The 15,581-nt window shown below is 43.2% G+C and overlaps 1 protein-coding gene across 2 annotated transcripts in view; it reads right to left on the bottom strand.

Moving 5' to 3' along the window:
• The window catches only part of TEP1 (telomerase associated protein 1), a 39,755-nt gene extending 24,601 nt beyond the window's left edge, over positions 1-15,154 (bottom strand). For both annotated transcript variants that reach the window (XR_013761710.1, XM_079126346.1), the window contains exons 1-12: positions 14,978-15,154; positions 9,928-10,428; positions 8,606-8,785; positions 8,229-8,363; positions 7,365-7,526; positions 6,783-6,944; positions 6,469-6,546; positions 5,210-5,334; positions 4,846-5,003; positions 1,431-1,540; positions 812-902; positions 407-593 (exon numbers count right to left, since the gene is read on the bottom strand). Coding sequence is in view for 1 of the 2 variants with exons in the window: in XM_079126346.1 (XP_078982472.1) it covers positions 407-593; positions 812-902; positions 1,431-1,540; positions 4,846-5,003; positions 5,210-5,334; positions 6,469-6,546; positions 6,783-6,944; positions 7,365-7,526; positions 8,229-8,363; positions 8,606-8,785; positions 9,928-10,404 (1,865 nt within the window). In the remaining variant the exon portion in view is untranslated. The remainder of the gene's footprint in view (positions 1-406; positions 594-811; positions 903-1,430; positions 1,541-4,845; positions 5,004-5,209; positions 5,335-6,468; positions 6,547-6,782; positions 6,945-7,364; positions 7,527-8,228; positions 8,364-8,605; positions 8,786-9,927; positions 10,429-14,977) is intronic.
• Positions 15,155-15,581: the final 427 nt, after the last annotated feature.

Raw genomic sequence — 15,581 nt, 5'->3', positions numbered from 1 at the left:
AAAAGAAAAGGGAGATGCTTCACAGAAGGGGAGCAACGAAACGATCACTGACAACAGAGTGGAGGCTGGAGGCACAGCTTTGGTTTCAAGACCTCTTTATGAGGGCTGGGGAGATAGCTCAGTCGGTAGAGTGCTTGCCTTGTAAGCACAAGGCCCTGGGTTCGATCCCCAGCACCGCAAAAAAATAAAAAATTCAAAAAAAGTAAAAGACCTCTCTATGGCAAAATGCTAAAGACAAGATGTGCTGGGCTAGAAATGACTGGGACCAAGCAGGTCTGAGTCACAGATGGCCGACAGACAAGCATATCTTTACCAAAAAAATAGTTGGGGTTCCCAGGAGACTCCTGTGCCCTGTCACCATGCCTCTTTCCTCCACTTGAGGAGCTCCCAGATGGTGCACACACACCTGGCCTTGTGTATTTTCAGCTTCTCCCTCTGGAGTTGCTCATACACCACAGGTATCTTCATTGCTCCTCGCAGCTCCCGACGACTTAAGTTGCAAAGGCTCTTCGAACTGGCAGTCTTCCTGACATTTTTTGAGTTTCTGATCATTATACGCCTCATCAGGTTTGTATTGGAAGGAAAGGGCAATGCTGTATGGGGACAAGTAAATATTTGAGTCAGGAAGCTTCTAGTCCCTCACCTTGTCCCACCAGCACTGTGTCCTGAGCCCTAACCCTTAGGGCTGGGAAGTGTCTGACCTCTGCCTACCCAACACCCTGAGTCTGCAAGGCAAGAGGGTAAAAGTATCAGAGGGGTTATCTCATTTAGACACAAGAGGTAAGCAGCGTTGTAAAAAGGGAGATAATACCTCTATTTCTAAGTTGAGCCTCAAGGTTATCAATGGAATCATGGGCATTAAGGAATCTGAATGGAAACTGCCGACTGTTGATCACCGACTTCTGAAAGGCAAGGAAGGGGACATGAGCAGAGGACCAGGGAGGATGGGGGCCACCAGGACCTCAAGGATCAGGACAATGAGGTAACCACTTCATTAGATTTTGGAAAGGCGAGAAAGGGGAAAAAGGACTTAGAGAAGAAAAACAGAGAAGGGGGAAGAAGAAAGAAAAAAACGTCACTTTAGAGCATGAGAAGAGGTAAAGACAGGGAAATAATAGGAGCCCCATTTCTTTTATAACATGCTCCCTCTGAAGTCAGTTTAATTACCAAAGGGCCTCTTCCTAGTAAGTCAATGAGCTCAGAAAATAAAAATACAAGTTCTTACCCTGTAATTTCTCAAAGGACTTGCAGGATCCACAGGCCCATCTTTCCCAAACGCGTCTATATTTCCACACTTACTTACAGCCCCATGGAAACAGACTGGTGGCCAAGGCCTTCCTCAGCCATCTGGAAAAGCCTGACTGTAGCAGTGGCACCTCCACACCCCCGTCTCATCACGGAGCCACAGGGGACACGTCCCCGACTCGCACCTCATGCTGGAGTCTCTGCAGAATGAGCCCATGGTGGTGGGCACTGATTCCAACCCGCAGCAGGTTGCACAGGTTCCGAAGCATGGCCATGAAGGGAAGCTTCCCATTGTCTGTGGAAAGCACAAGGTGAGGAAAGCAAATGAGGGATGAGAGAGAGGTCAGAGGCCAGAGCAAGTTCAGAGGTCATGTGAAAAGTTCAAGAGAGAGGGTGTGAGGGACTAAGGTATGATCTATTCTACTCCACCTGTTTTAAAGGTCTGGAAAGATGGAACCAAGATTGGTCAGAAGTGTGGAGCAAAATACCACTGTTTATAGGATAGCTGTTTCAATAAACAACTTACGCTTTATCTGCTGACTCTAGCCCTGAGGTTAGACAAAATGTATTCTCTAGTTTACAGCAATGGTTTCCAAACTCTATAGATAAAGTGAAATTTCCTAGGGTAGGTTTGTTTATTTATAAGTTCTGTATATGTAGGACATTCGTTAGTTAACACTTCAAGTTGTGATATATATACTCGTGAGATTCACTATTTACCATAACAAATATAAATCCATATTTCAAATAGTTTACTTGACAATTTTTAAAAAAATTTTAGGCCAACTTCTTATAAGATCCAATTATTCATTATTTTTCACTTAAATATAGGTAAAAAAGACTTACACTGTAAGTACAACTTCATGTTTGTTTTTTTCTTATTGTTCACTTGTCCCTGTGATAATAGTATTATCCTCTTCTACCATAATCTCTTAATAATAATCTTTTTAAGATAGGTCAATTTTAGAGGTTTTGTTTGGTTAATGCTGAATATCATTTGAATACATAGTACTGTATGTACTGTATTATCATATAATATTGGACTAGGTGACTATATGGTTTCCATCTGTATGGAAACAGTCTTTACATTCTTTTCTTTCTTTCTTTTTTTTTTTTTTTTTGTAGTACTGAGGATCAAACCCAGGACCTTGCACATGCTGACCAAGTGCTCTACCACTGCACTACATCCCAGGTCCTCATTCTTTTCTTTTAAACCAAAATGAATATAAATAGGAAGTGTGACCTTTCTTTCCTGCAAACTCCCAGAGGTGCATTCAGACTGCTTTAGATACCAGGCCTGTGAGACTCGCACTCTTAAGTACCCAACCTGAGTACTAGCCCACACCACCAGCAGCTTCTACTCAGAGGATGGTGGGACCTTTTGAAGGGGTAGATAGAAGCTTCCAGTCTTCTGAAAGTCTTAGGATTCTCCAGTCATAATTCTTTTTTGGTGCTGGGGATTAAACCCAGGGCTACAGGCATGATAAACCTGCATTCTACCACTGAGCTACACTCTTAGCCAAACAAATGCTTTTTTTTTAATGTATATTTTGTATTTGTTCTAATTAGTTATACATGACGGTAGAATGCTTTTTGACACACTGTACACAAATGGAGCATAATTTCTCATTCCTCTGGCTGTACAAATGTTGTTTTTTGAGACAGAATCTTGCTATGCTGTCTAGGCTGGTCTCAAACTCGTGGGCTCATAATAGTTGGGACTACAGGCAGGCACCACTAGGCCTGACTCCATAAGTCATATGTGAATCATAATTCTGATTCACAAACTGTATGGAACAATGGTTACCTAACATACTATAAATGATGTTAGGTAACTAAGGCACTTCTGCATCCATTATCAACTCAAGTTTTGATCAACTGTTGCTAGAGAAACTATGAAAGGCTTTCTAGATAATTTTTTATAGGAAATAAGGTCATACTTACAACATTAGAATATTAGACATTAGAAAATTTTTCTTTCAAATTGAGAAATTTGCTGATTTAATTCCAAAAAATTGTTTATTATTTATAAATGTTTATTATTTATGAAACCTACAGCCTCCAAAAAGGGGTCTATACCTAACTATATTTTATCTTATATTTTTTACTTTATACTTATATATTTTATATTTCCTTTACTTATATTTATTTGTGTGTGCATATAGATAATTTTCTTTTTGTAATACTTGGGACTGAACCCAGGGGCATTTTGCCACTGACCTATATCCCCAGTCCTTTTTATTTTTTATTTTGCAACAAGGTCTCAATGAGTTGCCTAGGCCAGCCTCAAACTTGTTGTTCTACTGCATCAGCCTCCCAAATAGACGGATTATAGGTCTGTACCACCACACTGGGTTGACTATATATTTGTATTTATGCATTTCCTAAAGTACATAATATATTAGTACAAGAATATAATTTTTTTTTTTTTTTTTTGGGTACCAAGAATTGGTACCACAGGCATTTCACCAGCCACATCCCCAGCCTTTTTTATTTTTTATTTTGAGACAGGATCTGGCTAAGTTGCTTCTGGCCTGGATGAGTTGCTGGGACTGGTTTTGAACTTTTGATCTTCCTGCCTCAGCCTCCCAAGTCACCGGGATTACAAGTATGGGTCGCCCACCATGCCCAACCAACACAGTTTAAATTTTCAGGGTCAGTGGTTCTCAACCAGAAGGAGGAAGTCGAGATGGTACCCACAGAATCTTCTGCCTATACCAGCTGCCAGCCAGGATCCTTTATCCTTAACATATTTCAGTCAGGCAGGGTGTGTGTATATGTGTGTTTTAATTCCTAGGTGATTCTGATACACACACCACCAGTGATACCTGCACAGTGAGAAAGAGTGACAAGCAGCTGGAGAAATTCAGGATGCCTTGAGTACAATCTATGATGGGCAGTGCACAGAGTAAAAAGTAAAAGATATCTGGGTTTCTAAAGTCCCAAAATATGAAGTCTACAAAACTTGGTCAAAAGGTCTAAAATTAGATGTTTTTCAGCAAGGAGAAATTGACTTTAAATTTCCAAAGAGGAAACTAAATGCAAGCTAGATATATATAGATATATATGCACATATATAGTGTGTATATATATATATACACACATATGAAAATAGAAAGAGCCTTCTATAGTTAAATTGAAAAAAAAAATACCACAGAGAAAAAGAGTAACTTGGTTCTTCCCAATGTAAATTTTTTTCCTTTTTCAGAGTGGGCAAATTACCTAAAACTCCCATGTCCTAAACATGAGCTTCTGTAGAGATTCCAATATGTCAAAAGCCAGCCTCACCTTGTTTGAAATAAGTTAATGTTGATATGAGTATAGAGAAGAGGTATCACTTATGTCATAAGTTGGTAAAAACTTGTGTATCATCTAACCACAGCTGGAATAATGATCTATGATGCCAACACCGCTCAAAGCAAGCACCACTGTCCACTTAGTGTAGTCAATGGTATACCTTATAAATCCAATTTTCAGGATGCAGCTACCAGGCAAGAGAAGAACTGCACCATACCACAGAAATCTCAAAACCAGGGTCTAAAATGTAGTGGCTTAAATGAAGAAGAGAACAAGGGAGCGCAATGGCCAAGGTCACCCTACCAATGAGTTCCTCCCAAACGGAAGCTTTGTTCCCCCGCAGGCTCAGTTCCCGTTCCCAGGTCTCTGGCCGAGAGAGCTTCATCCGTCTCCCAGCTCTGCTAGAATCCCACGGCCCAGGGAGGCCACTCCGAGAAAAGAGCTGTAGGTTGGAAGGGTACCTAGAACAGAGAAGAAAGAGTTTCTCATTCCAAAGTTAACAGAAAATGAAAAAGGGAAGATGAGTCAATCAAAGACAGTCATATTTACAGGCCATGTCCGTCCAAACTCATGTCACTGGGGTTGAGAATTCCCATCACTGGACCATGGGTGTTGAACAGTGTTCGAGTCACCTTGATGGGTGTGTGCTTGGGCTGTAGCTTCTCACCTGTAGCCCAGCAGGGCTTGGACATGCTGGGCAGGCTCGTGGATATGCAGGCGCTGTACCAACTTCTTCAAGGTGAACCTCGGCTGATTCTTTTTCTCTGGCACTGCATTGTAGGTGGCCTCAAACTGTGGAAACAGCCCCAAGTCCCACAGAGGACACTTCACTAGAATCAGGGACTTTCTTTGGAAATCAGAACCTGAGACCATCCTCTACCTATAAGACAATTTCTTTCCCCCAAATAGATTTGGGCAAAGAATAGGAATAGAGAGTAAAAATCTATAGCAACAAGAGTTTCCATGATACATAAAAGAAAAAAAGAAAAGATAGGAGCCCATGAGCTGGGCACAGTGGTGCACCTGGACCTGGCTCCTCGGGAGGTTGAGACAAGAGGGTCACTGTGCCCAAGAGTTTGAGGACAGCCTGAACAACATAGACCCCAATTTAAATAAAGAAAAGCAGGGTTTTGGGGGGTCCCTGTGTTTCATTCACATGAGACTGAGTTAACAGTAGTTAACATGGGATGATGGACATGTAAAAACAAAGATGGAAACAGAGTGAACAGAGAACATCCTTGTTCTCAGAGGGAGGGAAAGGGAAAAGCAGCTCTTGTTTAAGTCACAGAGCTTCTGAACACATAAGTGGAGGTGTTATGGTCTGGATGTGAGGTGTCCCCCAAAAGCTCACGTGTGAGACAATGCAAGAAATTCAGAGGTGAAATGATTGGGTTATGAGAGCCTTAGCCCATCAGGATTAACTGAATAGTAACTGAAGGGGAAAGGGCATGGCCAGAGGAGGTGGTGTTGGGGGCATATCTTTGGGGTACATAGTTGGTATCTGGTGAATGGAATCTCTCTCTGCTTCCTGATCTATGTGTGTGTCACTTCTCTCCACTATACTCTTCTGCCATGATGTTCTGCCTCACCTCAAGCCCTGAGGAATGGAACCAGTTGCCTATGGACTTCTGAAACTATAAACCCCCAAATAAACTTTTTCTCCTCTAAAGTTCTTGTCAGGTCTTTTAGTCACAACAGCAAAAAGGCTGACTAAAAACAGGAGGCATCAGCGCAATGTAGGCTGTGAGTAGTTAAAAAGCTCAAAGAATCTTCTATGGCAGATGAGCTAAGTTTAGGACATATTAATTGAATGAGGGGAAAAGAAGAGTTGACCAACTGGGAATGGGTTATTTCTTGTAATATCAATATATATTTTCTTAATAACCTGTTTTGATGATGATGGTGATAATAGAACAAGGGACTCACCTTAATCTGTTCATTTTCAAGAAGCCGAAGGCACCTCGGAAAATTTCTCTTTTTCTCAGAAAATAGAGGCTCCGTCCTCTATAGGAAAAGGAGAAGCAGTTTCAAAGAGGGAACTGGAAGTTATCCTTGGAGACAACCAATCCCTGCTCTTTCTACCCATCTCCTCTGAACCTCTCAGACTCCTTTAGTTCCTGATGTAGAAACATGTCGGACTCTTAGTGTAGGACTCTGGGATCACCACATTCTTTTGTTCCTTCCTTCCCCAAGCAAAGGGGCCTAGATTGTGAATGACCAGGGCAGGGGCAGGAACTGACTAGAGGGCGAGGTGGCCGGTGGGGGCGTCTCTTGGCACGATGCTTTCGAGGATTGTACTTAGCCAGCTGGTATTCATCAAACTGTGCAAATTTGTCTGTCATAGCGGCACGGAGGCAGGCAGGCAGGGGCACCAGCTTTTCCTGGTCTCCTTCAGCCAGGCTCTGTCAGAGAGAGAAGACCATCAGAAGCAAGACCCAACCACACCCTCCGAAACAAAACAAGGTTATGGTGTTAGGAGACCACCAAATAGGGAGTAGGTTCCTAGCACCAGTTCTAAAATGACAATTTCTGTGGTCCTGGGTAAGTCAGTGTCTCTCCGGTTTTTGTTTTCTTTATTACAAACATGAGGTCCAGAATAAGACGGATTTTTTTTTTTCCCTGAAACTCTGGTCCAGCCCTTCTCAAAAGTATTCTCCCTGTTAGGCAATCTAGTCTGGTGCAAACAGAAGCTGCTCCCTGGGCACCAAAGCTGAGGAATGCTGAGGCAAGGTGGAACTATCTCAGAATTTTCTTGAGGGACACAGTGAGCAAAAAAGAAGGAACCCAATGAGGACCAAAGCTCAAGGAAGTGAATGCCATACCTGGTAGAACTCTGCTACCTGGATCCAATCAGAAGGCAGGTGGACAATGGCACAGAAATATCGTCGCAGGTGGGGGCGGCACAGTGGCAAAAAAGCAGCAATGGCCACGACTTTGTTGGCCACATCTCGGATATTCAGCTGCTGCCTAGCGTACAAAGCTGCCTAGGGCACAGAACTTGTTTATTAAATCTGTCTGCATGAAACCTTTCCAGAGCCCTCCATATTGCCTACAAAATACAAATACAGAGACCAGAGCCTCGTGGCTTGGCATGTTAGACCATGTTAGGTCATACTCTAGCTCTTTTTTTTTTCCCCAAAGGTTCATACTCTAGCTCTTATCTTCCTTTCCAGCAAGTCTTCTTCTGAGTCCACTGTTTGGCTTTCAAGTCAAACAGACTGTTCCCTCTTTGAAAGAGGGCTCAGATCAACATCCATCAAAAAAACTTACCAAGGGTTCAAATCGGTGATTAAAATCAAAGCCTTACAGAAAATGTCCCCCACCCCTTTTCTGCTTCTGAAACATTCACTTTCTACTACCCCACTTGCATTTATATGATATTTGAGGAAGTGTTTTGTTTTCTAAACAATACTTTAAGTGCCTTAAGAGCCATGCCCACATTTCTGTTGAGAGGAGTCTTGCAGCCTTTGTGTACTTATTAAACTGAACAACCCTGCTATTCTGTTTCCCACTCTTATCTTTCTCCACTCTCCCCAGAACCTAGAGACCAGGCCTCTAACTCATCCGAGATTCTACTCCCTTCCTAAGTGAAGCTTCTTCCACCCCCAATGGAAGACAAGTCACCACCCGCTTCACACGCCATGACCACATTCCCTATTCCCAACCCCTCCTCCATACCACAATACCTTCAGGATGAACTCAGGCTCCAAGGGAGCAAGTTCACTACAGACTTCAAGGATGGAAGCCTGGATGGGGTCAGATGCATCTTTGATGTTTACATTTGAGGCCAGAGTAGAACACAGCAAGCTCATGAGAGCCATCTAGGAATTGGGAAAGAAAGGAAAGGAAGGAGTGAGGTAATAAGCATCCATGCAGGACAACTTACAGAGAAAATGGACCCCAGGTTTGGGAAGACATCTGTCCAACTGAGAGGTTAAAATAGGGAATTAGGAAGTGAGAAATAAGAGTTGGGTCATACTCCTTCTGGGGAAGGGTCCTGTTCCAGGTCTCCACCCCAACCTCCCTTCCATCATCATCCTCTCTCCAACACTGGAATTTTCACCTTTTTTTCCTGAAGGACCTGATCAGTGGGATGCAGATGAGATTCAGAGTCCCCAGAAGTGAGTTTCAGGGCCAGTTCCTCTTCTTCCTCTCCCAAGCTTAGATAATAAAAGGGCATTAAGGCCTCTGCCCCTTCCTTCTTCTCTGTTTTTTTCTCTTCTTCTGAATAGCACCAATGACCCTAGGGTTAGTGGTAGTTAGAAATCACAGTATGTACCCATGGCCCCTCAAACAGACAGATCTTAAGGCAGCTCCCAGAGACAGATAGGGTCCACATCTCTATCTAGTACCCATAAGCCCATTCCCTTCATCCCCCCGCATGGATCAGCACTGGTCTATCCTGTCTCTGACTTAGTGCTCTCTCTGTCACAAACACCACTTTTCCCTACTCAACCTTCTGAGTCTTTGCCCAGATGTTTTTGGGTCTTCCTCCCAGCTGTCATCTCCATATTAATGTCATAGCCTGGGAGCCTAGGTCCCCTCACACCCTTCTAGATCACTATATTTAACAGTTTTTGAGTCAGAAGAAAAGGAGCCAAATCCCATATTAATCCCCCAGAAACCTTGAGTTGCTTAACTTCAGCTTCCTCATTCACTGGTAACCACTTCCCTGATAGGGTTGTGGAAAATTAAATGGAATAACATATTTATAACTCTGACAACTGCAAAGCCCTAAATCAGTGTACAATGGCAGTAGTTATAATCCTGACAATAAAACTGTGAAGTATGTTTCTGTTGACTTCATTTTAAAGTTGAGACAATTAAGACTCTGATGTGTTACAAGTCTTGCTCAAGGTTGTCTATTTGTTATCTCTTAGCAGACAGTGTGGGGCTCAGAATAGCTTCCCCTCAGCCCAAACGCCAAGTCCACACTGAAGCAATGTGTACTTGTCTACCAGTTCTTACCTGTGCACTAAATGTGCTTACATAAGTATGTTTAGTGAACAGATCTACAAGAGTACATACAGGAAACTGAGCTCTGGTAGAGCAGACATACCTCATGCTTGATTTCAAAAGCACTGAACTGACTATGCTAGAGTAATATCACACTGGTGCTCCTCCTAAGGAGAGGCTTTATAAAGACTGTTTTTGATCTATTGTCCAGTCTCTGAAATAGATCTGCAGTAAGAGATACTATGAAAAAAAGAGTAATTATGCTAAAGAAGACAGCCCCAGAGTAATGAACACCTCAGAAGAGACTCTGAAGAAAGAAGGTATCCAAACGCAGAGTAGTTTACAGAGGGAAACTGAGGTACCAAACACTAGTGGGAGGAGCATTGAACAGATAAGACTGGAGTCAGAATGAGTGTCTGGAGTCATTACCAAAGTCGCTTTCTGAACTCCTTCTGTAGCAGAGATGGATTTCAGGACCCTGGGGCAAGTCAGAAGACCTAATCCCTCAGAGAGACACTGAGTCCTCCAGTTGCGGGGCTCGGAGAACAGTCGATTGCTGGTGTTCAGGCTGCACAAACCAGCTTGCATCATGGGAGATATCTGGAGACACTGGAGCAAGGGACTGGCAGACACAGCACTCTTTATGCTGGGGAGGGTAGCAAGACACCGGTTCTCCAAGGAGAGAATGTGTGGATGGGCAGACACCTGCCTATGTGGTTTTTCCACGGTCTTCAGGTCAAGAATTCTGATCAGGCACTGGTTCTTCAAGGAGAGGATGTCTGAGTGAGCAGACATATGTTCATGTGGTTTCTCCAAGGGCTGCAAAACAGGGAGCATGGCCAGGCACCGATTCTCCAAGGAGAGGATGTCTGGATGGGCAGAAACATGCCCACGGAATTTCTCCATAGCTGGAGCCCAACTAGCATATGCCTAGAAAGAAAGAAAGATAGGTGATGAGCACCTGGCAGAAAAGGAAGTGTATTTGCCCTGAGAATATGTCTTCCCCATTTCCTGCCTGGTTATACCAGTGATCTTCAGATAGAGAACAACCAATATCAGCAGGCTGAGGCAGAAGGATCACAAGTTCAAGGCCAGCCTCAGCAACTTAGCAAGACCCTGTCTCAAAATAAAATTTAGAAAGGGGGCTGGGGATGGAGCTCAGTGGTAGAGTGCCCTGGGTTCAATCCTTGGTACTGTAAAAGAGAGAGACAGAGGAACGGAGAGAGAGAGTACAACACACACACACACACACACACACACACACACACACACACACACACACCCAGGACAGGATTCATCCTGTTTATCTAGGGAATGTCCTAAGGGAGAAATGTAGGAAAAGGCAATGCAGAAACTTAAGAATAGGAAAATTTAAGGGGAAAAAAAAAAAGGAATGGCTGGAGGGGGAGTGTTACAGTTTAGATCTGGACCGTTTGCCCCAAGGCTCAGGTGTTGAAGGACTGGTTCCCTCTGGCAGAAGGTGATAGAAACTTAAGGAGGTGGGACCTACTTGGAAGAAACAGATCACAATAGTGGGGGGAGGGGCTCGAAAAGTATATTTTGTTCCCAACCCCTTCCTCTCCCTTTCCCTTTGCTTCCCAGCTGCCATGAGACAAACAGGTTTACTACACCCCAAATACTCTGCCATGAAGTTCAGCCTCACCTGAGGCCCAAAGCAATGAGGCCAAGAAACCGTGGGCTGAAACCTCTGAAACCATGAACCAAAAATAAACCTTCTACTACCTTAAGTTGATTTGTCTTAAGTATTTTGTCACAGCAACAGAAAGCTGACTAACCCAAAAAGAGATATGTCTTCTCATGAGGAGGTAAAGAAGATCCCTATGACTATTGTATGATCAAAACTCAGAAAAGAAAACTCACTTTTTTTTTTTTAAATCAGTACTAAAGATTAGACCTAGGGATGTTCTACCACTGAGCTCTATCCCCAGTCCTTTTTATTTGTTGAGACAGGATCTTGTTAAGTTGCCAAGACAGGCTTTGAACTTGCAATCCTCCTGCCTCAGCCTCCTGAGTTGCTGGGATTACAGGTGTACACCACTGTACCCAGCTAAGGGGCCTCACTTATAATATTGACCCTAGATTCTTAGCTGCAGAGAAACAAATATTTTGATCAGTTTGTTTATGCCTACCATTAAAATTTCCTTGTCCTCTTCTTACTCTTCAATCAACTAAGTGGGATTTTGTCCCCATTAGTCCACCAAGACTGTCCTCTTAGGTAATGAATAGACTTCAACCATAAATACAAAGACACATCCTGGCCCTTATTTTATCTCACCCCTCAAGTGGAATGACTCTGTTGATCACTTTCAAATTGGAACTCTCTTTGTCTCCCACAATGTGATTATTCTGATTTTCTTTCTTCTTACAACTATGGCTACATCTTTTTGAGGGTTCTTTCTCTACTATTTCTTAACAGTGATGTTCCTTACAGTTCTATTCTAATCCTTCTACATACTTTCCTGGGGTGGTCTCACTGCACTTACTCTGTAGTGCCAAATAACATTTCCATGCTGGCAACTCACAAATTTATTCTTTGACCTAGATCTTTCCTCTGAGCTCCATATTCACTTATCCATTTGCCTTTTAAACATCTTTTCTCAGATGACTAAAAGGTTCCTCAAATTCCATAGATCCCAAATGTCTCATCTTTCCCTCCCTCGCACCTCTGCCCCAAATCCATTCTCCCTTTTTGTCACTCTATTCAGAGTTTGGAGTGACACAGACCTGACATTGAATCCAGGCTTCCCTACCTTGGAAGCTTGGGCAGGTTACTTAAATTCTCTTTGTCTTGGTTTTCTTACCTACAAAATTGAGAAAAAAAAAAAAAAAAGTCTACCCCACAGAGTTGTTATAGGAATAAGTGAGAAAAAAATTTTAAGAAGCAATTAGAGCAGTGATTGACACTTAGGAATTATTCAGTAAATGGAGACTATTCTTTGTTATTATTTTTCAGTATACTACCAAATCCTATTGATTTTACTCTCTTAACATCTTTCAAATCTATCCAATTTCCTTCATTCCCCCTTTGTTGAAAGCCTTTAACAAAAAAAAAAAAAAAAAAAAAAGCCAAGTCAAAAAAGCAATGCCAGAGGCATCACAATACCAACTTCAAATTATACTACAGAGCAGAAAACTGCATGGTACTGTCAAAATAATAGACATATAGACCAAGGATACAGAACAGAAAACAGAGACAAACCTGTATAGAAAGAGTCATCTGATCCTTGACAACAGTGTCAAAATTATACACTGGTCAGGGGCAGTGGTGCACACATGTAATCCCAGCACCTCAGGAAGCTGAGGTTGGAGGATCATGAGTTCAAAGCCAGCCTCAGCAACTTAGAAGGTCCTAAACAACTCAGCAAGACCCTGCCTCTAAATAAAATATAAAAAAGGGCGGGCAGGATATGTTGCTCAGTGGTTAGGCACCCCTGGGTTCAATCCCCAGTACAAAAAAAGAAAGAAAGAAAAAAAAATACACTGGAGAAAAGACAGCCTTTTTAACAAATGATACTGGGAAAACTGGTTATCCCTATGTAGAAGAATGAGACTAGATCCTTATCTCTCTATGCACAAAAGTCAACTCAAAATGGATCAAAGACCTAGGAATTAGGCCAGAAACTATGCAACTCCTAGAAGAACATGTAGGGTCAATATTCCATCATATAGGCACAGACAATGACTTTCTCAATAGGACCCCTAAAGCTCAGGAAAGAGTTAACAAATGGGATGGCCTCAAATTAAAGTTTCTGCACAGCAAAAGAAACAATTAAGAATGTGAAGATAGAACCTACAGAATGGGAGAAAATCTTTGCAGCTACTCTTCTGACAGAAGACTAATATCCAGAACACATTAAAAACTTTTAAAAACTTAACATCCAAAAGACAAATAGCCAAGTGTGGTGGAGCATGCCTATAATCCAAGTGACTCAGGAGGCTGAGGCAGGAGGATCGTAAATTCAAAGCCAGCCTCAGCAATTTAGCAAGGCCGAAAGCAACTTAGCAGGACTCTGTCTCAAAAATAGATAAATAAATAAATAAATAAATGGGGATGTGGCTCAGTGGTTATGGGAAGGGGGAGCTGAGGCAGGAGTATCACAACTTCAAAGCCAGCCTCAGCAGCTTAGTGAGGCACTAAGCAAGTTAGCAATACCCTATCTCAAAATAAAAAATAAAAAGGGCTGGGGATGTGGTTCATTCATTAAGGACCAAGGAGTGGGGGAATAGATGGTTTCTGGAGACCGAGATTGGAGGATTGGAAGTTTGAGGCTGACCTCAAAAACTTAGTAAGAACTTGTCTCAACATAAAAAATAAAAAGAATCAGGGATGTAGCTCAGTGATAGAGTGCTCCTGGGTTCAACCCCCAATGCTGCAAAACAACAAAAACAACAAAAATGAGGTCTCAGAAGAAAACGAATAGAAAAATAAGACACATAAAAAACATTTTTGTTGTTGTTACGCTAGAGTTTGTGAAGGGAGATTCACACAACTGAAAAGTTAAAGTACTCCTGCCATTTCTAGTTCCCTTCCCCACAGATAACCATTGCTAAAGTAACCAGGGTCCATTTCATGCTTGGAGTTTAAACCCTGCAGCTTGACTGGGGACAGGACTAACACTTTTTCCCTTCCAGGCTAAGTAAGCTATCACGTCCTTCACTGCCTGGAAGAGTGTCACTGCCCACAAGAAGAAGAAAACTCCAAACCTGGGAACTGAAGCTACACCTTTCTGAAAGACACCGGATGGACACAAATTAATTTTATCTACTAACAACATTTGGGCCCCAGCTCTTGTATTTCTCTTTTAAAAAACCCTGTATTCCCCATGGCAGAGAGAATCACAGCCTCTGGGACAGTAGTCTCCAGTGTTTCCCCTTTGCAAGCAAATCAATAAACTTTTTCCTTTTACTCAAAATCTTGTTATGGTTACTGCATGGGCAGTGGAGACAAGGACAGAGTTTCGTTTTCATGAACAGTTTTATAGTGTTTCAGACACTTTCTATGCATGTACAGATATATGTACATGACTCTTCCCCATCACCACCACCTCTTTTTCTTTTGCTTTACACAAACAGGACCACACTATTCTGGACTTAAGATATCTTGGAGACCTTGTCGTGTTAACACACTGATAGACACCTCACTGTTAAGAGGCAGTATGGCGGTCTGGCACAGTTTGCACGCTCTAGGCTTCTGCTAGTACAAAGTGCTCACCCTACTCCGTTTGTGTCAGCTACTTTCTTTTCCCAGGAGTGCAAAGGGGAGGGAAGGCGGACTCATGTCCCTTGATCTCTTCCTCTTTCCTCTTTTGTACCCCTTGTCCCCCATCCCTCCTTTCCCCTCACCCTTCTCCTGCTTTCTCATCTTCCCTTTCACACACTGCACGTCCTCCTCGGGTAGCCAGGAGGAGATTCGCCCTCACAGGCTCCCGCCCAGCCGGGGCCTCTGGTGGCTACTCACTGGCCCAGGCCCTCTCCACCGGCGCTCAGCTGCTGACCCCAGCGCTCAGGCCCCGGACCCTCCTTGGAGAAACTGGGGGCTGAAGAAGCTGTGTGAACGACGTGAGGATCCCGGTTCTAGGCAACCGGAAGCACAAGTCCAGCTCTGGGCTCTGCTCAGAGGAAGGGTGGAAGTCAGATGAGGAGCAGGGCGGAGACCAGGGAGGGGTCAGAGCCGCACAGTCCCAGGAGACTCTCTGGCCTGGGCCGGGCGTGGGCGTGGCTGCTGGGGGGCTGCCCCCAGGGAGCCGAGAGGCTAGTCAGGGACGCCTGGAGGACTCTTGCAGCTTTTTCTGGCGCCTGGGTTTAATTTGTTGTTTTTCTTCTTTCTCGTTTTTCTTCCTTAGCCCTCTTTTCTCCTGTCGCTCAGACCTTGCCAAGTTCCCCTCCTCGTTTGCTAATTTTCGTGTCCTTTCTTTTGTATCTTCAAACACTGTTTCTTGAAAAAGACTGGCGTGGTCGCTGCCTGTGTACCTCTTTTTCTGGTATCAAAGATAATTGGACTCTTAATTCATCCTAAAGTTTCTTTGGGTAAATATGATTGAAAGGAGACAAGAAGTCCAGCC

Source organism: Sciurus vulgaris (genome assembly GCF_902686455.1).
Source record: "Sciurus vulgaris genome assembly, chromosome: 2".
NCBI lineage: Eukaryota > Metazoa > Chordata > Mammalia > Rodentia > Sciuridae > Sciurus > Sciurus vulgaris.
The sequence above is the reverse complement of the archived record's forward strand: the minus strand, read 5'-3'. Positions and strand labels throughout refer to the sequence as shown.